The sequence below is a fragment of the Macrotis lagotis genome, chromosome 3 (genome assembly GCF_037893015.1).
Source record: "Macrotis lagotis isolate mMagLag1 chromosome 3, bilby.v1.9.chrom.fasta, whole genome shotgun sequence".
NCBI classification, from domain to species: Eukaryota; Metazoa; Chordata; class Mammalia; order Peramelemorphia; family Peramelidae; genus Macrotis; species Macrotis lagotis.
The window spans coordinates 117,980,049-118,006,275 of NC_133660.1; the positions used below are offsets into that span (position 1 = coordinate 117,980,049).

A 26,227-nucleotide genomic window follows, 5' to 3' on the forward strand; every position below is an offset into this window, starting at 1 on the left:
GAGAAGAGGAGTTTTTAAAAGTAGAAGTGTGCTTTCATTTTATTTACTAAAGTTCGAATCAGGGTCCTCTGCCTCTGTCATGAATTCAGCAGAAATTAAAGTTGCTCCTTGCTGTGTTAAGTGCCTAAGCCATAATATACACCAGGTGTAGTAATTAGCAGCCACACGAAGGCTGCCTATTTGTCTGGGTCTGCTGCTGTTGCTGTATCCCCCTGTGTTTTCACACCATCAGATAGTTGGATTTAATTGAGGCCACATCAGATGAGGCATTACTGACACCTTTAATTGAATGAGCATCCAGGGAGGATTAACTCATAATATTGATTGGCTTTTAGCCACTTGCTCAGAAGGGTGTCTGGGTAGCTTATTAGTTGCTTTTATTTACACCTTTATGCAAAGAGTGCAAATAGGAATTCTTAGTGCAATATGTTTTTCTAAGTACTCTTAATAACTTTTTTAAAAGGACTGATAATAAAAATGCAAATTCATTTAATTTTTTATTAGCAATTCTGAATATATATTAAATGTATTATGCATTTACATATTTACATATACCTGGTGTATTGAAATATGGTGGTAAGGAAGGCAGCTAAGAGAACTTCATTGGACTATTTACATTATTAACTATTCTGATCAGATTTTCAAAAGTAGATGTAAAAGGGGAGAGTGGCTGAAATGTACAGTGTAATTATACTGCAGCCCACTATGCCAAGTAAAACTGACTAGTTTGTACACAATTGTTTTATGCTGTGTCCCATATTTTGACATACAAGTTAGAGGAATTTATTATTATGATATTAAGATTTATATTGAGTTAATTTCAATTACTCTCAAGTGTTTAAAGGAGAGTTTAAAAAATCCCAAGAACTCTGTTTTGTGATATTGGGAAGGGGGGACATGTCATTTAGGTATTTCTCTTTACAATTAACTGCTACAAAAAGAAAATACATTTGCATTGCAGTCAGGTAATGTTTATGACTATGTACACTGTATAAATATATTGTCTTTTCTAGTCCATTTAATTATACTTTACTTTGAAACAGGTTTATAGTTAAGTTTGTGTATTACACCTATAAATTATTTCTTTACCTGTAATAATGTCTGTATGCCATCTAAATGTACTGTATATAAATATATTTTTATTTTCTCTTTATTCAGTTTGTCAAAATCTCCATGCCAACTCCACCCAACTTTTGGTGGTCTCTGGGAATTTCCCTGACTCTTGCCTATTCCATACTTTCTTCGGTATATTACTTCATTAGAGCCAAAAAATGGCTCTTTGGCAAATAACAGGCAATTGGAAACCCTTTAATAAAAACTACATAATCTGTCTCTAGAATGAACTGGAAAGCTTTCTAGTTTTCCAGCATTTGGATTTTTATTTGTTTTGATCCAGGGGCATGGATGAAGCTTCCACCACTTAAATCCATTATTCCAAACAGAAAATTTCAAATATCCTCATATATTTTAAAAAATAAACCAAATTCCTGTTTCCTCTAGCCTGTCCTATGCTTTCACTTGCAGCTTTTAGTGGTGCTTGCTTGTTTTAATCTATTCTTCCCCTTCTTTTCCTAAAGCCTTTCCCTTTTTCTTGTTCTCTCCTTGTCTCTTCTTTCCTATGTATTTGGGGTCTTGTCATGCCCACTCAACAGTATCTCCTCCTGCAGAGTCCATTGATGTTCACAGACCAAGCTCAGCAAGATGTTATCATGGTCCTAAAGTTCCCATCCAACTCCCCTGTCACTCATGTAGCAGCTAACACCCAGCCTGGCTTGGCGACTCCTGCTGTGATCACAGTCACTGCTAACAGGCTATTTGCTGTGAACAAGTGGCATAGCCTTCCTGGTGAGTAAAGAACTATCATCTTGAACTATAGTAAATATTATAAGCCAGGTTAAGGAATCACATCTATTTCATAAGTTTAAGCTTTCAGTATGCAAAACATTAGTTGAACAATATTTATGTTTAACCACAAACTGTTTCTTGGCATCTCCTTTCCCATGTAGTATATATACATGTATTCATATGTTGTGCATGTATATAGAATATATATATAATATATATATATATATATATATATAAAATTCAAATACATATATGTGTATATGACTGGAAAAAATCACATTTATTCAATAAGTATTTATTATGTTTTATAATAGCAGTATACTAAATGCTGTGGGGTGAAAGGCATATGAAGTAAAGATAGGACATAGTCCCTGACCTCAAGGAGCTTTTAGTTTTTATGAGATCAGATCTTCCTGACGCCTCACTTCATTTAGCTTATACACTTCTGCTTTTACTCAATGGATATTTCCTAATAAAATCATGTAATCTCCCACATTAAAGCTCACAATTTTCTAAGCAACTTTGAAACTTATAGCTCTGTTCTCTCTTGGGGCTATTTTATAAACTCTTTGGTGCCATATCATAAATGTAAGTTATCATCTTCAATTGGTTGCTATGCTTTAGGTTCCCACTGCACAATTTCCCATAGGACAGGTAAGGAAATGGCAATGCAGCTTTTATTCCTGCTCTGTTGAAGAATTTTACCATAGACAATCTCTTCTAGCACCTGCATTCCTGGATTTCACTAATATATCTACATCCCCACCCCAAGTAGCTCATCTCTGGTGACCTTGAGGCCTTAAGAAAATTGATTTGAAGGTCTCTGATCTGAAACTTAAGAAAAGCTCTGAAGTACTTAGTTCCATGCTCAGTAATGTTATATGTCATAATTGTGCACATTATTGTTATTTTTACAGGAAGGAAAATAAAAAACCTTGTAAGTCTTGATTTTAATTTTTTGGATCCAACTGATCAGCTTCTATCATTTAATTGGGGGGGAGCCATGTGATTAACTCAGATTTACGAGCATGTTGATATTTTACTATACTATTCTGTTCTTTATTATTCTATAAACTCTGATTTGATGTCAGAGATTATTTTGAACAACCCACATAGCCTCTTAGATGAGACTTTTGCTTCATATTTAAGTAACTGGTTAAAAAGATATTTACTCCTTACTGAATCATATGGAACTGAACATGGATTTGTAGTGAGGGGTCCTTTCACTGAGCATATACTTAGGTCCCTGTTTGTTTGTATTCTGTCAATTAGTTCTATTCTGTTCTCAAAGCTCTTGTACTTAATTTGATGTAAAGCCACAGTCCCAGAGACTTTATATCTTTCCAATCACTTTAGTTACTCTAACAAGAAGTGCTTTATGCCAGAGACTGCCAAGCTTTGCAGATGTTTCCACAATTTAAAGAGACTATTCGAACTCATCTGCACAGCTTGTTGTCTAAAGTAAAAGCTTAAGAAAGGACCAAGTTTTGAGGAAATTTTAAATTGCCTTTGTCATCTTTCTACTCTTTAAATAAAAGGAACAAACTATCTGGGTAAATATTATAACATTATAACCCAGGTCATAGTGACTGTCTTGCATTTAACTACAGAACAGAATCTTGTTTTGTGTATTTGACATTCTAGATATCTAAATGACCTAACTGCACTGAAGATAAAATGTGTTATTCTCTAGATGACATTATTGACCCTATGTCTTGTTTTTCCTGAGTTTAGGTTGATCCATTCAGAATCTCTTGTCTAGGTTCTCCTCCCCTCTCCTTCTTACCTTCTTTCTTTCTCTTCTTCTACCTATTCTTCCCCTCACACTTTTAAAAATGACATACATTATGAGCAACCTTGCTGAATTGCAAGCATAGAAAGGGAAGGGTTTTGTTTTGGTTTGTTTTACTCAAAGTTGATTTTTAAAGGGACTGAATTCATAACCTTTCATTTTATGATATAGCATCAAGGAGCTTATAAAGCAGCATTCAGAGAGACCAGGACTATAAGGTCAAAGTGACTTAGAAAATTGTAAGCTTTAATAAGGAAAACCACATGATTTTATTAGGAAATATCGATTGAATAAAAGTAGAATAGTATAAGTTGAGGGAAGTAAGAGAGAGAGTAGACTCAGTCAGGAAGATCTGGGTAATCTTTGTCTGGTAGCCCTGAGCAAGGTGCTTCACTGCTGGGCAACACTCAGATAGTAACATGAAGAGCAGAAACTGACCTTCTTGGGTACAGGAAGTTTCTCCACAAGATATATGTATATCAATGAAATTATAGGTCTAATTACCTATTGTTCTCATTCATATGAGTTTTTCTTTCATAATTATATGCACATATGTGTTATAGTTTATATTTTGCAATAGTTTAATATATTTTACACATGTCTATATTTCTTTTTTTTTTTTTTAGTTTTTGCAAGGCAATGGGGTTAAGTGGCTTCCCCAAGGCCACACAGCTAGGTAATTATTATGTGTCTGAGGCCAGATTTGAACTCAGGTACTCCTGACTCCAGGGCTGGTGCTCTATCCACTGCACCACCTAGCCGCCCCCTATATTTCTTTATACTACATTCAGAAAGTAGATAGATGCAAAAGTATCATCTAAAAAGTTATTCTCTAAGTCTCTAGAGGCATACTTCCTAGAGTTTAAGAAAAATGTTTTGAGGGGGTATATATTCAGCTAATTAGTATTTTATAATGATTCCATGGTTCACAAGAAACCCCATGGCAAGCTAGGAGTATTAAGTGGTCTGAGAGATTATTGTTCCGGAATTTTAAACTTTAGTTTTCACATTTTTGTGCCTGTACCTAATATTAATCAATGTATCATCCAGTTATTCAGCACCTATTATGGCTGAAACAGTAGGCTAAGTGCAGGTGTCATAAGTACGAAAAGAAAAAGATGATCCCTGCCCTCAAGGTACTTACTACCTCATGGGGAAGACAAAGCTGAAAAGGGAGAAGGTATTCAAAGCAGGAGGTATGGTAGAGAAGTCCCCAAGGACTGTAGCTATGGGAGGTTGGGGTTCATGCCCCACCTCTAGTGGAGAGGGTAATGATTAATGAGCTTACTAGGACTTGGAAAAGATTCAGAATTTCCTCCAGTGCCAGGTAAGATCTAAAATAAATCTTGTCATCTGTTTGCCTTCACATGTTTATTGGGATTTTGGAATACAGAAAATTAAATAATTCTCCCTTCAAGAAGCATACTGCTCACACCATACACTTTAATTTTTTTTTTGACAAAGTAATTGAGGTTTAGCCCAGGATCACATAGTTAGTGTCAAAATTTATAGTTTCTAGTCAATGCCATTGTGCACCCTTAATTTCTGCTACTAACTACAGCTGCTTCATTCAGCTTCTTCTAGATCATGTTCTTCCTTTGAGTAGAATCTTCAAAATCTACACAAATTCCCTTTTGTTTTGCTGAAGTTCAAGCATTAACTATATCAAACTTGACCCCATAATGTTTTACCTTTTTACTGATACCTTGACTTCTAGTATCTTTGTGGACTACAAAATCTCAGTGATAGATGGAGGTCCTCAGAATCTATGAGGATTTTGTTCAGGTATTATCAGATTGAAGCTAAGATTACTAAATGTCTGTGAAAATTTTATTATAGTCACATAGTGCTTCATAATTAGGCATTTCATGCTTCCCAAACATGAAAGGTAATATTCAAGGACTCACAGAAGGAAAAAGAAATTAGTAATGAAAACTGAATGGAAAGAAGTTTCTTAAAGGAAATCATGGGTCATAACAGTAACTATTAGGTATTTTAGGTGTACTGTGTGTACTATTTTTTTTTCCAAAGTAATAGCTACTAGACCCTTTAACTGAAATATGAGATAGAATTATATGACAGCATGATGTAATAGAGTACTACCTTTGTATTGATTAAATTTGGGGTTAGAAAAGTTCCTTTTCTAACTATGTGACAAATCACTTAAACTCTCCATGCCTCAGATAAGCTCTCCAGGACTCCTAAGTTTTAGGAGAGATACAAAACAGCATAGGAGCTGGGAGATTTCCTCACTGGAGAGTTTCCTATGGCAGCAAAACCATAGTTTCAACCAAACAAGCAAAAATATGGTGATAGAACTTGAGTGATCATCTTCATTTTCTAGTTGTGGTAAATGAGACTCAGAGAAGGGAAAGTGACTTGCTGAATGTTACATAGGTTGTTACTTACTAAACTAAGTCTAGAACCTGTCTGTGCTACTTCCCACTCCCCCTTGGGTCCACTATTACTTTTAGGGAAAGATTGAGTATACCAAGTTCTTCTCAATTGTAGAGCTAAAAGAATGTCTATTTTATTCAAAATCATTTTGAGAAGAAAAATTTCCTCTAGTGTATTTTGATTCCTTTTACTCTTCTGATTCTGAGTATTTTTAAATTGAAGTAGAAATAGTAAATGTTAATAAAATTTTAAAACATGTGCATATATACATATGTGTGTATATATGTATATATATTTATATATACACACACACCAATTTGATCATTAAGAATGTAACTCAGCCAAATTCATTTAACAAAAACATTTATCTGTGAAATGGTTTTCTTTATTTTTATTCAGACTTTCAATTGATTGATTTTAAGTGATGGATGAAACATTAAATGTTCCCTGACTTGGAGCTTTTCCTTTCTCCATCATAAATTGACATTTTTGTGGGTGCTTTGTGCTGCAGCATTTAAAGATGCCTTTTTAGGAAATAACAAAAAAAATAGTATTTGCTCCAGTCAGCAGATGGCTGTCACATTTTGTTTTCAGTGCTCTTTACCACTTAATTTTGTTTTGTTGCAGCTTTGGAGGTTGCCAGTCAAGCATCTGCTATAGCTTATGGCCCAGGACTAGAGCCACTGGTGATGGCACCCGTTCAGAACAACACTGCTCTAAAATAAATGTTTAATAAACTGTCCATGAAAGTACCTAGATTTTTTTTTTAATTTGACAAAACTGCAGGAGATTTAGGGAGTTAGAAACCAATTGCACATGAGAGTTGACTTAAGTATTTTTACATGGTTTAAAATATGAAAAATAATGTGGATTTTTTTTAATCTTTTGTGAATTCCAGCTCATCAAGGTGCTGTACAGGACCAGCCATACCAGCTGCCAGTGGAAATCGATCCTCTCATAGGTCTGTCACTTCCTTCTCTCTTTGCGATTCATTAAGCTCTGTATGGTGGCCCTGAAGTGTAGATTACGGTTGTTTTTCACTTGCTGGTTGCTGGGAATGGAATTTTCCTGATAAACCATTTGCATGCAAATTGGAATGCAATGAGCTGTGGCTATGCTGGTATTTCATCAACTCCCCCTCGTTGGTTTGCCTAATTTGAACAGGCCTAGGACGCGTGTCACTGAAAATTAATATGGATGCTGTAATAATGTGTGATTGAGAATGCGCATGAAGTACTGTCAGTATAATATTGGATCTTTTCATCACTCAGACTTGTTGATGAGCAGGAGCGAGGCACGTTATGATGAATCGGTGCACCGGTAATGTGATAGAGCTCCTTTACTGGGGAAATTTTCATAATAACAGTGGGGTTCTTAGCAGCACTGTGTGGTGAAAAATAAAACCATGATGCCAGGGCTTCATCATTAAAGGAGATCAATCCTTTCTTCATAGACCTGCTGTACGGGCTGAAAGGATTAATGTGCATTCAAAGAGCAGTTTCAAAGTTGAAATATGTTGCCCCCTCCAATAGCAATGTTAAGATATTAGTATTCATTTTCCCAGCAGCCCAGTATCACCACTGCAGGTGAGAGAGAGAGAGAGAGAGAGAGAGAGAGAGAGAGAGAGAGAGAGAGAGAGAGAGAGAGAGAGAGAAGAAGAAGAAGAAGAAGGAGGAGGAGGAGGAGGAGGAGGAGGAGGAGGAGGAGGAGGAGGAGGAGGAGGAGGAGGAGGAGGAGAGAAGGAAGAAAGGGAAGGGAGGGAAGAAAAAAGGAAGGAAGAAAGGGAGGGAGGGAAGAAGGAGCAGAGAAGAAAATGTCCATAAAGAAACCTTTGAGATGAATTGCTGACTCTTGTGCAAACAGCACTGAGAAACAAATTTGCTCTTGTGCCTTTCATGCTTGGTTACTTTATATGTCCATATTAGCATCTTATGGCTCTAAATGTTTCATGGTCAGAGATTGAATGTGGTTTGGCCAAAACTTGCAATGTTGCATCTAGTCTAGGGGACTGTAACAAGGTAGGGAATTTGTGCATATAAATAGTTGAAATATCTTTCCCTAATTACTTCCATTCAATAATAGTTTTAGAAATGGAAAAACTAGTATTTTCTCCCAAGTTATGGTAGGATATTTTTAGCATTAGCATTTAGATGTTTCAGTTTCTCATTTCACTAACTCAAGTTGTTTTAAAATGGGATGTTACATTGTAGACTGCAATTCTAAATTGACTGATATTTTTAAAATCCAGTTTGTCTATAAATGGCCACTCATCTTTTTCCTACCTTAAATCTTTATTTCAACATAGGGCTAATATGCTGCCATTTTATAAATGGATTATTGTGACAGACTAGAGGAAATCTAAGGTCAAAGCCAACTAATTTATTAATTTTCCAAAGTTCAAGCACATATCATAGAACTACTCTGTCTACATAAAAATACATATAATCCTAGTGGAGCCATTGGTTTCTTTGCCAAAAACTCAGAATGTTACATTAAATGCTTTTCTGAAATTTTGAATTATTATAGATTATATTGTGTATATTTTTTTTAGTTGGGGAAACAGAAGAACCCATTTTCTGAGTCATTTTATTTTATGTTGGTTTTTTGCAAGGCAATGGGGTCAAATGACTTTCCCAAATTCCCACAGCTAGATAATTATCTGTCTGAGGGCAGATTTGAACTCAGGTCCTCCTGACTCCAGGGCCACTTCTCTATCCACTGCTCCACTTAGCTTCTCCTTCTGAGTTATTTTAATTTTCTTTCTACTCTAGGTAAATGTAGTATTGTATATTAGTATGTTATTAAATCTAATTTGTTTGGACTTCTTTAAATCATAATTTTTGATATTTTATATCAAATAAATAATTTCAATGTAATTAAACTTTAAACCTGAATCCAGCAATTAATTCTTTTCTTTATCTCAGGTAGACCTATTCTGAATTTTGTTTTTCATTGCTATTTTACTTACTAGTCCCATGAAAATTTTAGTTTATGATGAAAATTTGAAGGTTTTATATAAAATATTGTAGAACATGCATGTCATATATACCACTGTAACCTTACCCATGACCCTTATTCTGAATTAATAAGGTTTAGTTGATGACATGAGTTAAGTTATATACAGTTAAATGGAAATATTTTAAATAATGGATGTCATGGGTTAAATTTCATATCTGCTCAAAGTTGAAATTTTATTGATGAAAGTTCATTTGAATGTTGTAGAACCGTTAATCAGTATTACATTTTTTGTCCTTTGGTCAAAGTTTATGTATTCACATGCTTATGACTTCATATTCTTCCAAAATGACTTGATCCCAGTCCATTACAAGTTTACATAATTAGAGCAAAGATAACATAGGTGTAGATCTATACAAACATTGAATAACCATTATTTAGAATGCTAATTATGTAGTAGTCAAATAGGCAACGCTACATATTTTGTTTCCCTTTCTTGGTCTCCTGGAGTTGAACAGATTGTATGGAACTACAGCCCAGAAATTACATGGCTCTTCCTTCCAAAACAGCATTGTCTTTCCCAGGCAGTTAGTTATTACCAAAGGTTGCCAGCAGATTCAGATGCCCTTAAAAAGTATCAGAAACCCACATCGTTCACTAACAGTTATGAAATACCCTTCAATACATAAAGTTATGATAAATGTTGGCAGAACTTTCATTTGAAAATACCTTCTTTTTTTCAACACATTTTGCCCTCTATCCTTTACCTTCTCTCCCCAAATAAAAATGAAAACAAAAAAGCAAAAAATACAACCCCCCAATCTCACATAAAACTACTGCTTTTAATGAGTTGTATTTAGATTTACTTTTCCTGATAAGAATGTTACATATCAGTTTTTCATCTAAATCATTTTAATGCTGAAGATGTTATAGAATACTATTATTTCTTGAGTCCTATCTCTATAGCTGGGCTACTCTCATCAACAACTAAATCATTGTGTTTTCAGAAAATTAAAGACCACAAAAAGAATCTTAATTGGAAAGAATTTTAATATTACCTTTTCATCACTTACTTTATTCCAGCATCAGTTTTTCCTCAGAAAAAGTGATTTTATTTGAATGAGGAATTCAGGGGGCAGATAGGTGGCACAGGGGATAGAGCACTGGCCTGGAAGTCAGGAGTACCTGAAATCAAATCTGGCCTCAGACACTTAATAATTACCTAGCTGTGGCCTTGGGCAAGCCACTTAACCCCATTTGCCTTGCAAAAACCTAAAAAAAAAAATGAATGAAGAAGTCAGTGCTGAAGCATCCTTTAGGACCCTGGAAACTTTCCTTTCTACATAGTTAACATATCAAGATGGGCTTATTGAGTATAATTTCCATATCTGATAATGGTACTCATGGTAGCCTGTTTTCAGAGGATTATTACCCTTCCCACGTGTCTTGATGTCATTCTGTCTACCCTTGTTCCTACAAATAAACCCCAATCCATGCATTCTGTAAGCAGCTTGGAATCACTGGGTGCTAGTCACTCTATCTTGTTTTATTGTTTAAATAAGGTTCAGGAAAACAGCAATACTCTCCAACTTTTTCAATTACATGTATCTTTAATAAATAGTCATTCTCCTCTTTCTTTACATGATGCTACTCCTGTAAACAGGGAATTGGGATTGTACATCTAGTCAAATTAAAGACCTGTTAGAGCTAAAGTAGTACAAGATGCTGCGATATTTCACAGAATATGTGACATTTAAATTCTAATATCTTTTCCTTGTGACAAAATGTTAAAGGTAATAGACTGTCACAACATGACTCCATTCTCATGACAATAGTTGTAATGAGATTGTCAGGAATACAAACCGATCTGTGATACAGTTGTGTGATTGTAATCTGGTTTAGACTTAACCCAAGAGCTGAAATGCATGTTCTGTGGATTGTACACGATTTTAAAATTGTAACATGTTATTGTTTCTTTCCCCCAGGCAAAGGCATTTTTGCTAGGATGTTTAATTTGGCTACTCACATTCTTGCAACAAATATGTGCCTTTGGTTGGGGTAGGGGTATTGCCTTGAATGAAAGAACAGGGATACTTATATTTGAATTTATTGCCTGTGTATACACCCCACAAAATTGTTTAATTCAAGTGTAGAGTTTGACTCTGTATACTTAGTTGTTTCTTTTTCATCCTTCACAGCTAGCAATATAGGAATGCACAGGAGGCAAATCACTGACCTTTTAGACCAGAGCATTCAGGTTCATTCCCAGTGCTTTGTCATCACTTCTGACAACCGCTATATTCTTGTCTGTGGTTTCTGGGACAAGAGTTTTCGGGTCTATTCTACAGACACAGGTAAATGATATTTTCTTCACCATTCAACTCTGTTTATCCAAGTAAACACTGAAATGCTTAGAATATTTCCTCATATTTTGAACAAGAGTGACCTAGTTGTGATTTGGAAAAAATCTGAACTAAGAAAGAAAGAAAACATACTTTTATTTTTTATCCCATCCAAGATATGTTCACTGTAGGCCACTGTGAAGTGAGCCCCTCAGTATTCTTTTCCTTCCAAAGATTTTTTCCAGTCAAAATGCAGTTGTGGCATAGTTGATCATTTTTTGAAGGCAGTAGTTCTATGTAAATAGCACGTGCTTTCTATATGTATGATTTTATGGGGAGGACACATTAATACCTAGTGTTTTCCTTCTTTTGTTTTATTTTATATAGGAGGTTTTTTTTTTGCTTTCTACAGAGTCTCATTAACCATACCTCTTGGGAGTTGATTTTTCTTCTCCTTTACCAAGTTCTGCATAGAATCCTGCTAAAAATTATACCATCATGAAGAAAAGTAGCTGACTGCGGCTTTTATGCATGACAGGAGCTCTTGTTAAGATAGCATCAAAGTACCAAGCCCTGTATTCATTTGCATGCATCTGCCTAAGGGACACCCCATGCTCAACTACATTACCCCATGAGAACTAATACAATGAATTTTTTGTAGAGCTTTGCATGTTAGGGGAAAAGTTTCTTCCAGATTGAAGAACAACATACTGAGGAACTTACAGAGCCTAGTTAAGTTCTAGTCTGATATATATATTTCATAATCTCTAGAAAGTAATATGATTAAAAAGATTTCTTATAAAATTAATAGCATGATAGGTGGGTCATTAAAATAAGCAATTAAGAAGATTCTATGACATAGATATAAAATTTATGCAACTTAAATGTTAAAATTGACATTGTACTCATAATACAATCTTGGAATATTTTAGGAACATAGTGCTCAGTTTAATTAAAATTTTTGGTTAGCTAGAAGTTTCACAGACAATTTTTCTTGTGAGTGTCTTGTTGACATTCCTTCCAAAATATATTATAGAGCATTTTATTAAGAAAAAATTATTAGTAATAACTTGCTAAGAATATTTTTTAATCTTTATTATTCAGATCTTAAGCTTCCTCAGGAATTTCATTCATAATCTCAATTAAGAAATAAGGAGATTGACCTAGATATGTACTAACCCTGAGGCATACCCTTAAGGTTGTTTTTGTGAGGGATTTTTGTGGTTGTGTTCTTATCACTTTTTTTCTTAATCATTCTTAATCAATTCTGAAGGCAAATCTGATGCCTTCAAGATTTATTAGGTTCTACATAATTGAAGTTTTGCTAGAAGTTGCACCCATTAGTTTCCTAACAAATATTATATTTGAATACTTATTTCTGTATTTTATATTTCTATATTCTATATAATACATTTCCTCTGATTTCGCCATTCACATTTTAGCCCTCCCTTTTAAAGGATGGTGGTTATCACTCTGACATGATCTGACCTTGCATTTAATGCATCTGTTATATCACCTTACAAACTCTGCTCTTGAGATTATTTGTTATAGATTGGAATGTAATAGTAGTATTAATAGATATTATGATACTGTTTTAAAAATAAAGAGATTAGGAATAGATATAGGGATTAATAGACAAAGTTGAAGGGGAAGTCTTAAAGTGGCTGACAAGTTGTCATTATATAATTAAATTGTTATTCAGATATAAATAATCCAAAAATAGATTTTTTTTAAAGTTTAAAGTTAAAATTATAATAAATCCTAAAATAATAAAGGTAAGGATAATAAAAGGCCCAGGTGTTTTTCGCATTGCCATGCATAGTCCAAATTTAAAGACTTCGATTAATTGTATTATAGAGACCCTGTTTTAGAATTCTAAATATAAAATGCTTCCAGTACACAAGATGTCTTAGTATAATTTTTAAGCTAATAAAACTAAAAATGATTCAAAATGATTAAACCTAATAGATTAAAACTGCACTGAGATTTTTGGAACACTATATATTATGTCCTATACTTTTCACCTTTCCAAAAAATAAACATAGTTCTAAGTCTTTACCTGTGTGGAGTTTTTAATCTATACAGATGTGTTACTTTAATGTGTTCATTAACGGTTGCTTATTTTTAAACTTCTTTTGGATGGAACTAATTTTGCCTCAGTGGATGAAAAAACAAAGTATTTCTACCTGCTAGAAAAGTCTATAAAGAAATAAATAAAAAACTTTTTCATGCTTACTTTTTTCTTTCAAAACATGCCGTAGACAAGACAAAATCTAATATAGTTTTCACTCAGTAATTTCTTTGTGTTTTGTTTCTTTTTTTTTTATGCAAGAAAGAATATCAGTTGAATATTTTCCCCAAGCTTGGCAAAGGAGCAAGGGGAAAAGGTTATATGATCACTAATGTGTAATGGCAGAGCTATCATAAATGTTGAATTCAATTATTTTTTTTAATAAAAACTTCCTTATTAGATTTCAGGATTTAAATTTTTTGGGGGGGGTTAACAGGAAATTCTTTTAACATAAATCATATTTTCTGGGCACAACCTAGTACAAGAGAGGCAACAATAAAACCTTCCCTCAGCATTGGGAATTATTTACAGGCAGTCTTTTAGATTCTGTAATTCAGGGTCCTGAGCTTGATTTTTTTTTATTTGTAGCACAGCTGTCAAATAAAACATTAACTAGAAAATATGTTCTGTCAAAAAAGGGATATCCTTTGCTTGTGATAATATTTGATATTAGTGTGTGGAGAGATAGGCTAGCATTAAAAGAAACAAAAAAGGTGGAAGAACTCAAGAGATTATCAGAAAATAATTTATAAAAGAAAACATCAGGAATTCATATTCTAAGATTTATTTAGGAATGAACCTCAACAGCATCTTTATAACAAAATAAACGAGAGAAAGGGAAATGCAGAGTAATAATATTTTCTTGATTTGTACCTAAAGTATAAAATAACCGTTAAGTAATAAGATTAAGTTGTTTAAATACTTAAACCATCTTGAAATTTTCACAGCTTAAGGAGAAAATTCTGAGAATTATATAATCATAATTAAGAAATTTTATATTTTAAAAAATTGCTCCACTTATTCTTCTAAAGGTGAAACTAAAAAATATTTTGCAATATAACAGTGTATCTGACTTTGATAAAAAAAAGAATGCTTTTTCTTAGTTGGATAGTACAGTAATTCTGTTTCCAATATGTCATCTTCTGCTACAGTGGAATGGAAGTTCAAGTCCAAATACCAGTGTCCATTTCAGCAAGGATAAATAGACCCTAATTTCAGCTTTGGGCACATGCATCTGCTATAACTTTTTGCTTTTTGAATACAGAATTAGTAGTCACTTTCATATTTGTACTCTGGCATAAAACAATAAGAAAATTGGTTAACCAAATGTTACCTCCTTCAAGAAGCTTTCCCTCTCTAATTATCTCCCTTCAGTCGGTTCTGTGCTACACTTTCATTCTGTAGTATATGAAGGCCAGAGCCTTGCACTGGTGAAGAGTAGGAAAACTGGAGGAGCAGCCAGCATAGACTCCAAGAACCACTGAGTTCAGTCCCTTCAATTTACAAATGTGGACACTTGATATAGAGTGGTTAAGTGACTTGCCCAAAGTTACATAGCTGGGAAATGTCTGAAGTGGCATTTGAACAGGTATTCATTTCTCCAAGATCAAAATTATTTTAGTACTATTTGTACTAATAAAATATACTATAATATAGTGATATTTGTCAGACCTTCTAAGTACTATATTTTATGCACATTCTCTTTGATGGTTTCATCTTTTGCTTTGTAATTGTGATTTAAGGATTTTATTTTCCCAGCTCAGATCTGAGGATAGGAACCATACATGTCTTCCCATTGTATTTTTAAAGAACCTTAAAAAAGTATTATGTTCAAGGATTGGAAATATTTTATGAGAAAGAAAAGCCTTTTTAATGTAAGAGAAACCATTTTAATACTATTATTCTTATTTGAACCAAAATTAAAATAAAATATGCAAATAGAATTTGCTAATTTTTAAAACCAAAAAAAATAGTATGAAGTTAGAGGCCATTGGAATTCAGAAATCCTGAAAATTCAACAAAGAGTTTTTGATCTTACATGGATATTTAAAAGCCTTCAGTGGAAACACTTTTCCCTTGAATTACAGGATTAAAAATATATGTAATTAATATGATAATTTGATATTAAAGAAAATATGATTTAAAATTTGGGGTGCAAGATTCTCAATCATGAGTTAATATTTTCATTGTAGGAACATTAGTCAAAGTACTAAGTCATTTTCTTCCCCTCTTAGTTTCCTCATTTAAATGCTTAATTTCTAAAGCTGTATCCATCCTTTTAGTCAACTCATGGATTTAAATAAAATTTAAGAGATCAAACACATTAAAATAATCATACTTTATTACTAATACTTATTGGCAGCTTGAATATATGTATGCAGTAAGTATAAGTCCTTGCTTTTCACAGAACCTGTGATTTCACTAGTGATAAGTTAGTTTTTATCAGTTCTGCATATATGTTAGGGATATTTTGTAAGCATAAAGGCTTTCTCCCTGTGTGCTTGAACAACATTTTTGGAACCCTGCTGAAAATTTTATTCAAATAGAAACCCATGGGGATGTTAATGCATTAAAACACTCTATAAAACATTCATTTATTTATTTTATGAATTTTAGAAGTGAGGCAGTCTGGTGGAAAATGGTAGTAGACATATATAGTGCTATAGTGATTTAATTTCCTACAAAATTTCCAGTTATGTGCCAGCATGTTCTAGATAAATGAAGGCCTGTATTTGTGTTTATATATGTGTGTAAGTAAATGTACATACATTTATGTATGTACTTCTATATGCAAAAAGTTTCACACAAATATTATGTATTTTAGCATACGCTGTATGTGTGTGTATATATATATATATATTTTCTGTACATGTGTATAATGTATACATATACATGTAATCTCCCTGTGTTTTACATTTTATTGAGGTTTTTCCCTCTTCCTACCTCATTCCTCCCTTCTGAAAATTTAACCTAGAATAAATAGCTATAAATTTGTTTTTCATCACTACCTCTATGGAATGAATTTCAGCCATATAAGTAATTAAATGAACAACAGCAAAAATAACCCACCTAGTCTAGAAAACTTTCTCTAAATTTATTTCTCTAGTAGGTAAATATTAGAAATATTCCCATATGACCTGTTGCATTTAAATGTATGTATTATCTGAGAAAGTGCAAATGGAATGCAGTAAAGTAAACCCTTATTAATCATGACTAATGTGAGAGGCCAGGTGAAAAAAAGTGAAGTCAGAATTACAGAATATTTCTCAAGATAGACAATTTTGTAACTTCCTAAGACATAAAGAAGTAAACCAATCAATTCTGATTCTAAACAGAAGTGGACCAGTGAACCAGAATATCTAGAAATAAAATTTAATTAATAGCATCCATTTGTAGCCAACAATCAATCTCTTGTATTTCAGGAAAATTGATACAAGTGGTATTTGGACATTGGGATGTCGTCACTTGCCTTGCCCGATCTGAGTCATACATTGGAGGAAACTGTTACATTCTCTCTGGATCTCGAGATGCAACACTCCTTCTCTGGTATTGGAATGGAAAAAACAATGGAATTGGAGATAACCCAGGCAGTAAGTACAACTTATTTTACCAGAAAACTTTTTACAAGTGGCTAGTGGTAAAATTTTTACTATAGATAACTTTTCCCCCTTGTGATGAAGTAATTACATTAACAAGTATTTTTAATTTCTCATTCTCAAATTAAAAAAGGTCCCGATAGTCTTGTTAAGATTCTGTGACCTCTGATGATTAAAACACAAACTTAAAATCATATTTTTGAATTGCATGTTTCCTTCAAGGTTTGAAAAGTTTCGTCCTAACTGAAAGTAGCATTCCACCAAGGAAAATAAAAATGTATCATCCATTGAAAATTACCCAGAATCAAAAGAGATGCAACAAATTTATTTTGTCTGCCAACTGTTTACTTTTAAAGAACAAGTAAAAATTGTAATTTTGAAGAAATAAGCCAGGTTTTTGCACAATCTGTGTAATGATTCACTTCCATTTATATATTTAAAAAATAGAACTGGTTATAAAAGACCAATCTGGAGTATTTCTCGCTGACTTTTAGTTTTACAGATGGGAAATGAAAATGTTTAGCAACAGTCTTAAAATTCTTTATGAAACTACACTGAAGCAGTAAAACACAAAACGTGCAACCGTTTAAAAGTGTAATTCACAGAAGGCAAAAAAGGAAGTAGCTACCATTAAAACCAATCACACACAGCTGGGGAAAAGAAATGGCTTTTAAAAAAACACATTAAGTAGTAGGAAAAAAACAATTAAAGGGACCACCTGAAAAATGAGAATTTAATTAAAATGATTATGACAACATTGAAGAGTTACTGCAGGAATAGCATTAGATTTTTATTTCACAAGGTAGAGCATTTTAACTGCTCTTAAATATTTACAGTTTCCTAATTTAAAGCAAGTTGCAATTTATTTTGTTAGGGTAAGCACATGTTTGCAGGTTATTTTTACCCAAGTAGTTCAGTAGTACCTATTTATGTTACCTTTGTCTCTCAGAAAACAAGCCACATGTTAAAAATCCATCTTATGTCTCATTGATTTTTACGGAATTCTATTTAAATATGTATATTTTTTATAGAGATTAAATCTTTTTAGGTGATCAAATTCTAGGAACATTTTAAAGGATTCTGTGATAAAGGTTTTTCAGATCCAGTTTTGTTCACATAAAAACACTATGGAAGTTAATCAATAGAGGCTGTATGATGTAATGCCTTAGCATAATGTTTTCTGTGATGATTTGCAAATATTTATATTTTGGTCCATTTTAGGAGAATTCTTTTCAAATGACAGGAAATCAAAAATTTAATTTAATTTAATTGTGCTATGAGACCAATTTTGAGATTTCGTTTGCATTTATATGTAAATGAAAAAAGTTTACTGTATGTTTTTCCTGAGTATTATTTTGAATAAAGTATATTGTAATTTTTATTATTAACTTCCTCACTTTTCCTATCCCCATCAAAAACTAGTGCCATAGATTGTCATAACTGCTAAATCTATGACTTTGTTATTTATATACATATATTTAGGTAGACCTTTAAGTTTTACCTTAAAGAGCTGGGAATTGATGAAAAATGATGTTTGGGGTTGATAACTTCACTTCCTTTAGCTTAGCATTGTGTCTATGTAGAATTTGATCATTCTAATGATCATAAGTTATACTTTTATGCCTCTAGAATTATTATTATGTTTCATAGCAATTAATTGTTGATGTCTTTCAGAAAAGTAAATCCATATGTTGAAATAAGATGTAAAATAAAAATATGGGAAGGGGGGATTCTTCTCATTAGTGTCTATCAAGAACAACACTGAAGAGCCAGACCCTTAAATTTGGAATCAAACTTTGGTACATAGTGTGTTAATGAATCAAAATCACCTGAGTTCCATTACCACTTCAGACTTTTATCAACCTCAGTTTCTTCATCCATAAAATGGGACCAATTGTCTGTCATACCTAGCACAGAATGATATTATGAATGTCATAATAATGCTTTTTTGGGGGGTTGTTTTTGCAAGGCAGTGTGGTTTAATAATGCTTTAAAATGTTTGTCCTTCATTCTCAAAGAAAACCATGAATTGGGGGAGATGATGGTGACATGCATGTGAATTGGATTGAGTGAGGTGGTGCTGTGCTAAGTCACCAGCCTCACTTTTTCCTCCAGAGCCATCTGGGTCCAGTGGCCAGATATGAATCAGACCACTGGAAATGGCCCTGAATGCAATGCAGTCAGGGTTAAGTGACTTGCACAATGTCATACAGCTAGTACTTGTCAAGTGTCTGAGGCAGGATTTGCACTCCTGTTCTCCTGACTCCAGGGCCAGTGCTCTATCTACTGCCTTGCAATAAGATCATATATGTACTTTACAAATTTAAAACTGCTATATAAATGTCATTTGTTATTTTTAGGAATCTCTGTTATTATACTAAGGAACTCATTTACCTAATCTGTAAAATAAGAATAACAATGCCCTAATCTGATAGTTTGAGAATCTATTCCTTTAAGTAAACAAACTACTTAGACACTCACCAGCTTTCAGGGCAACCAAAAGACTTACTTATAAAGCACTTTAGGCTGCAGGCTTAGTTTGTCTAGAGAGTGCTGAATACTAACTTCTCATGTTTATGTGGATGAAGACTAGTACTACAAGAGGTCTATGTTAAGTGTTGGTAGACAACAGTGTATATTGACTTAATTAATTTCCTCAAAGCAAATTACATCCCTTTTATAAGACTATAGGTTTAAAGCTTGAAGGGACCATTCAGGCCCATCAGGGTCAATCCTCTTATTTTACAAATGAGAAAGGAAAGGTCCAACAAGTTTAAGGAATTTGTTCCAGGTACAGCGGTGGTACTTGGCAGGGCTTGGGTTCAAGCCCAGATTCCACACTTTTTCCAAAGCACTACACTCGTTTCTAGACTTTTAAAGTATCAGATGTTTCAGTTTTATTTAGAATCATCACTGACTTTGAAAAACCAAGAAAAATTAATACTAGAACAAGTATTAATTTATTTTTTCTATCCCAAGCTATCTTCTTGAGAGAAAAAAAGATATTTTTGTATTGGGAACTACTCAGAAATATTTGTGTAAAATTAATACCAGTTACTGTGTGTTGATGGCACCACTGACAACTCCTTAAGTCAGATTAATTTTCAGATGATTATTTTTGCTATTTTTTAACTTTTGCACGTTCACTCTGTGTTTCTTCCTCTGATATAAAGTTATGTGTGATCTGAAAGAAGTATGTGGTTTTTACTACATTTGTAGTAATAAATACATAGCCCAGAGATGAATATAATAACTTGTTTTACTTAGACTATTGAGTTAAAAGTTTCCTCTCTTCCTATGTGGTAAAAAAAAATACATGAAAGAAATCTCTAGGCCTGTTGTTTTTCAATTTTTTATAGGTCTCATTCAGTTATGGAGTAGTTTTTCCAATTTGAAAGTCAAGAGAATAAGTCTGCTTTGAAAATTTAATTTTACTTACTCAGGCCATATGCCTCTCTTTTTTTCCCCCTTTCTATCACTTCACTGTCTCCAGATCTAATTTTAGTGCAGTTTGTAAAGTCGATAGCTTTATTACTGTTTAAACAAAAAGTAACAGAGAGAGAATGAAAAATAACATGCTTCCCAATTTTAATATGTTTATCATCTGGGCAAAGTCAAACTAATTCATATTGGATAAGTTTTGTATATAACAAACAACTCCAGGCTTAAAAAAAAAGGCTCCCTGTATTTAATGAAATTGGCCTTTTATATTGAAAATATCACTTTTTCATATCTATCAGAAATTTTTGTCTTTTTGTGATAATCATACATTATTAACTTCTGTCAAAATATTTTTAAAAACAATAAGCTATGAATTTAATTTGTAATGTATACTTATTACAAAATAATTAAAATAGATATGATATAAAAATGTAGCATATTGCATTTGTTCTTAATTACTAGTTATTTTTGCATGAGAGTCCTGCCAGCGAGAAGCTTACCTTTTTTTTGAATGACTCCTTTTCCCCATGTTATTATGGAGATCTAGATTGCATATTTCTTAATTATTGTTGAAATAAATGATCATCAAAGTTTTCATATTTTAATATTTTAAGCATTTAAATGTAATGTCCCTTATATATGGAAAAGTATAAAGTAATTGCTATTATTTGCAACTATATAATGTAGAAAAATACAAAAGAACTTAAACTTTGGTTTAAAGAATTAGTCCTTTAATTATTTGTGGTAAGTGAATGGGTGTGTGCACATTTTAATCCCCAGGTGATTAGCCTTAGAGACAAATGTCCATAGACTGTTAAACTGTGACTTAGATTTGTGTGCCATATTTCAGTGAAGTAGTTTTCCATTTGCACATTCTGGTTTTGATTTGATTGAAAGGTGGCATTTTATTTTTTTTTCTTTGCAATCAGACATGCTAATCTATGTCAGCTTTCTGCTTTATGAGAATGGCGTCTACTTGGGAGAAAAAAAGAGCAACTATTTTAGTTTTTTTTTTCATCACAACATGATTCTGTTCTTTAAAAAATATTTCAGCACCATTAATTAGAAAGGTTTTATTAACCATAAGGCTAGAAAGAACAGACCACAGAGCTGTTTTTTAAAGTACTGTATGATATAGCTGCCCTGTTTTTTCTCTGTCTAAAACTTCATTTTGTTGTACTCTCATCAATCACTTAAGTCATTACCGTAAGTCCTACTGTTATTAATTTTACCAGTATCCCCCTAATGAGACATTCCTCCTATAATTAAAAATGAATTCTAACTTTCAGGCATTCTAAATTTTTTTTTAATGAATTTAGAATGATCTTACCATATGAACATAAATACTGCCTATATGCACATATACTGCACATCAACTCTATGAGAAAAGTGGTGGTATAATATGTCCAGGTGTTGAGTTATTTACTAGATGCTTCGGTGTATGTGCTTATGCATATGTATATTTCTATGCACATATACAGGAATTATGTCCTTTTTATGTTAAAACATACTATCTTTCACTGAAGCTACTGATAAATCCTTATTCTTTGTCTTGCCAAAAATGGCTGGTTAGAAACTAACAATTATTACTGTATAGAAGTAGATGTCTTAGAGCACCATCTGCTGGCCATCACTGGGAAATTAATATTGCAAGTCCTGGGGAAATCTGCTAAATAATACAGGTGTGCATTTAAAAAAAAAGTTGGCGTGTAAAGTATATTTTGTGTGGAACAGAACTGAAATGGAACTTCTTTTTATAATTGTATTTACATGTAACAATATTATTCTTAACATAAAAAACTGATTATTTTTCTGTTTTGCAAAATTGTAACCAGCTATGGTTTTATTTTTTTATAAAAATGAAATTTTATTTTCTATTAAAATGAAAAGTTCATGTCATACCTTATTCAGAAAGAAACAAGTGTTACATCTTCATATTTTTAATATGTACTAAAAATAAAGTTATGAAACCATCAGTTGGTTGAACTTGACCTTAGGAAAGGAATTAGAGAGGACAGTATTACATGTTTTGTGACTTTAGCAAAAAAATATGAAGCATGTAGCAAGTTTTTGGAACAAAGAATATCCCAAACACCTTCATCTACAGTGAGATTTGGTTCTTGACCTCCCTCTTTAAAGAGCTAAGTGTGCATCTCAGAGCTAGAATTTCCCTTGTAGCATTAGGATAGGCTGCTTTCTGCCCTTGAAGAATTCCACAGATTGGTGTGTTGGCAATATTCAAGTTCAGGTGTCACCAAAACTGTATGCATGAAATTCTCCAGAAGGTCTAGGATGTTTAGTGCTTGATGATGTAATGCAGGCCCTCAAGTTCCAGGCAAAACAACTCTATATTTACTGCTTGGAACTAAGAGTAGATGTGGTAAAAGGAATTATATTCATATGGTAAATGAATACACCCTTAATGTGCACCATATGCAGAGTGGTGAGATGATGTACCAATATATCATATTTATTTACCTTGTTTAGTTGCAGAAAAAAAATGACTATACCATTCAGTCCTTAAGTTGTAGATACATAACTACAGGCACAGAGGAACTAATGATTTATGTTCTAAATTTTACAGTCGGTCTGTCTGACTATTTACATATGCAATCATTAATACTGCAGAAAAAGTTGCAAAGTCTATTCTTTATACTCACAAGGAAAATTAATTAAATTTCTGGATTTTCTCTAAAAATTAAAAAACAAGGTTTAAATTTCTTTGAATTTATAGTACTTTGAACAGTGTTTTTTAAAAGGCTTTCAAATAGAAAAGTATGCCATCTATTAATTTAACTGTGAAATTGAATTTATCTCCAAATTCAAAATGTTTCTTTCTCTTTTTTTGGTGGGAATGGATATGAGGAAGAAGAAATGGGAAGAGAGAAATTTATCCATTATGAAATTTGGATGATGAATGTCATAGTGCTTCAAAAACTTTTTTATGCAATCATTTATAAGTTAATATCTTTAGTTTCTAGAGTATTTCCAATAGAATATTCAATTTTTTTTTTTGGACAACATATGTAGAGTTGTTTTGATCTTACAGTGCTTACCTATACATATTTTTCTCTGGGTATGTTAGTTCTCCCTCCTCCTGCTGCTGCCATTATTTTTGCCACTACCATTGTGGTTGGTCCTGTTGGCTTCACCCAAAAAATTTGTTCTAAGTTTAGAAGCAATTGTGTGCCAGTTAGTTATAAGCAAAGAAAATAATTGTTAATTGCTTCAGAGAAACTCAGTGTTCTAAAGGAGTTTAATGATAAGTAGGAGAAATAGGAGAGCAGATTTAGGAAACTATCTCCATTCAAAAGCAGATCAGCAATTGTCTGAGAATTTTTAGCCATCAAGATTTGCCTGGAGTACTGAGGATTTGTGCCAAAGGTAAGATTTTGAATCCAGTTCTTCCTTATTCTGAGACTGCCCTCTCTACAAATTGCAGGTTGGGTTTAGCAGGTATACTGATCAGCTCCAAGGGAGCACCCAAGAGCCAAGTGTTCCATTTTCAGGGTGAACATTTCCACTTTGGAAACATAAGATTTGTGTTGTGCTTTTATTTTTCTTTAGACCACCAGCTTGCTAAACACTGACCAGCTCCTGGATCAGAAGCATTTTAGACAAGCCTAAGTAGACAGTGAAGTGGAAAGAACCCTGGTGTTGGAGTCTCCTTACTGGTCATGTGACTTTGGACCACTCATTTCCCCTGTGAGCTGGAAGGGGCTTAGACCAGATGACCCCTAAAGGCCGTTTCCATCTCTGAATCTCTTAACTATTTCTATGAGATTCAGAACATGAAACATTTAAAGCATTACAATTTTTACTTTCTGTGGCCTAGCATTCTGTAGATCTTTGTTCAAACTGTCCAGTATATTTTTTAATCAGTTAGGAGTGTAGCGTATAGAGATAGAATGAAGACATCACGAAGACCTAAGTTCAAATTTGGCCCCAGACAATTACTAATTGAGTGACCCTGAACAAGTCACTTAAACTGTTTGCCTCAGTTTCCCCAAGTATAAAATTATAATAATAGTAGCACCTATCTTGCAGGATTGTTGTGAAGGGGAATGGGGGGACAGGATGGGGCTCAGAGTAAAGCATGTTGCACAGTGCCTTGCTTATTGAAAGTTCTACATAAATGCTTATTCCCCTGCGTTCAGACTTCAGACTTACCCAGAATTCAAATGTCCTGCTTACACAGATTAAAATCCCTTCCTCAGTACCTCAGTTTCCTCATCTTTAAAAAAAAAGGTTCATGTTCTGAAAGTTCCATTTCTGTTCTAAAATTCTGTGATCTGATTGTATAAATGTTCTTATAAAAACAATGCACAAAAGATGTTGAAAAGAAGGAATTTCAAAGAACTGTGTGTAATTCAGTAGATGAGTTAGTGTAAAGACATTTTGGATCTAGTCAAAACAAGGTGTTGTCTTCTTTAAGGATAACGTCTCATATAATAATGTTATATGATCATAATTCCATTATAATAAATTCCACTGAGCACACAGATCTTTTTTATTGCTTTGCTAAAATTCCTGAAGAGTGAAGGAGAAGATGAAATTGAAAACTTAAGTCAAAAGCCTTAGTAGGAGTAAATTAATTAAAATGTGTTGAAACAAATGGAGAAAGGTGGAAATACCTTACATTTAACTTAATTGTTATTCCTCATCCAAGTTTCTGGAGCTCTTTCCTGGTAGTATAGGAGATTTCTTGAAACTTCTGATTTTAGGAATTGTGGATTTCTGTCTGAGGTCCCACCATTGATCTAGTCTTCTATTTTTAAAACCTCAGAGTTATCTCTAATTCTTCCCTTTTCTCTTCTCCTGATAATTGTTAGGCCCCCAACAAATCTTAATGATTTTTGTCCATTTGTCTCAAATTAACCCCTTTTCTGTTTTTCTTTTAAATATTTTTATTGATAATCCTTTGGTAAATCACCCACAATTCATTTTCCCCTCATTTAAATACATATATTATTTTTCTCCCTGCTACTTTCCTCACACTTAAAAAAAAAAAAGAATCCTTATCACAAACATTCATGATCAATCAAAACAAATTCCCATAACTGACCACATCTAAAAATGAATGTCTCATTTTACACATTGAGTCTATTACCTTTCTTTTAGGAGATGAATCAGTCATTAAATATATGAAACACTTTCTTTCTGCTAAGCACTGTACTAAGTGCTGGAGAGTAATAGGGAAGGTAGGAAGAAGGAAGAGATTGGAATATTCTTCATTTCTTATCACTTTGTGGTTGAGTCATTCAATCATTCTGGCTCTGTGACCCTGTTTGGGGTTTTCTTGATAAAGATCCTGAAGGGGTTTGCCATTTCTTTTTCCAGCTCATTTTACATATGAGAAAACTAAGGCAAACAGGGTTAAGTGATTTGACCAGAGTTATACAGCTAATAAGTATCTGGGATTTGAATTCAGGAAGCTGAGTCTCCCTGACCCCAGGTCCAGCACTCTGTCCACACACCTCACTAACTAATCTTCCCCCCTCCCCAATTCCCCTTGTCCTTGGAATAATGAATTTTTTTAAATATGGAAAGAAATATTCAACAAAAAATTATCAATACATTAGCCAATGTATGCACAGTATTTCACATCCATAGTCACCCATTTCTGCAAAGAAGAAAAATAATTGCATTTTCTCAAATGCTTATGCCTTCTTCTCTCTTTTTCCACTGGAACCACCTATTTCAAGCAAATGCAAGTACAATCAACTCATTATCACCTATCTGAACCATTGTAATACTTTCCTTATATATCTTTTCACCTCTATTTCTC

General features: G+C 33.2%; 1 protein-coding gene across 4 annotated transcripts in view; it reads left to right on the forward strand.

Annotated features, from left to right (window-relative positions):
- Positions 1–26,227, forward strand: part of LRBA (LPS responsive beige-like anchor protein) — an 832,197-nt gene that overhangs the window by 785,278 nt on the left and 20,692 nt on the right. For 3 of the 4 annotated variants that reach the window (XM_074229149.1, XM_074229148.1, XM_074229150.1), the window contains exons 49-52: positions 1,653–1,845; positions 6,933–6,995; positions 11,188–11,343; positions 16,825–16,992. In XM_074229149.1, the coding sequence (XP_074085250.1) occupies positions 1,653–1,845; positions 6,933–6,995; positions 11,188–11,343; positions 16,825–16,992 (580 nt within the window). The remainder of the gene's footprint in view (positions 1–1,652; positions 1,846–6,932; positions 6,996–11,187; positions 11,344–16,824; positions 16,993–26,227) is intronic. The other variant, XM_074229146.1, reaches the window with a different exon arrangement.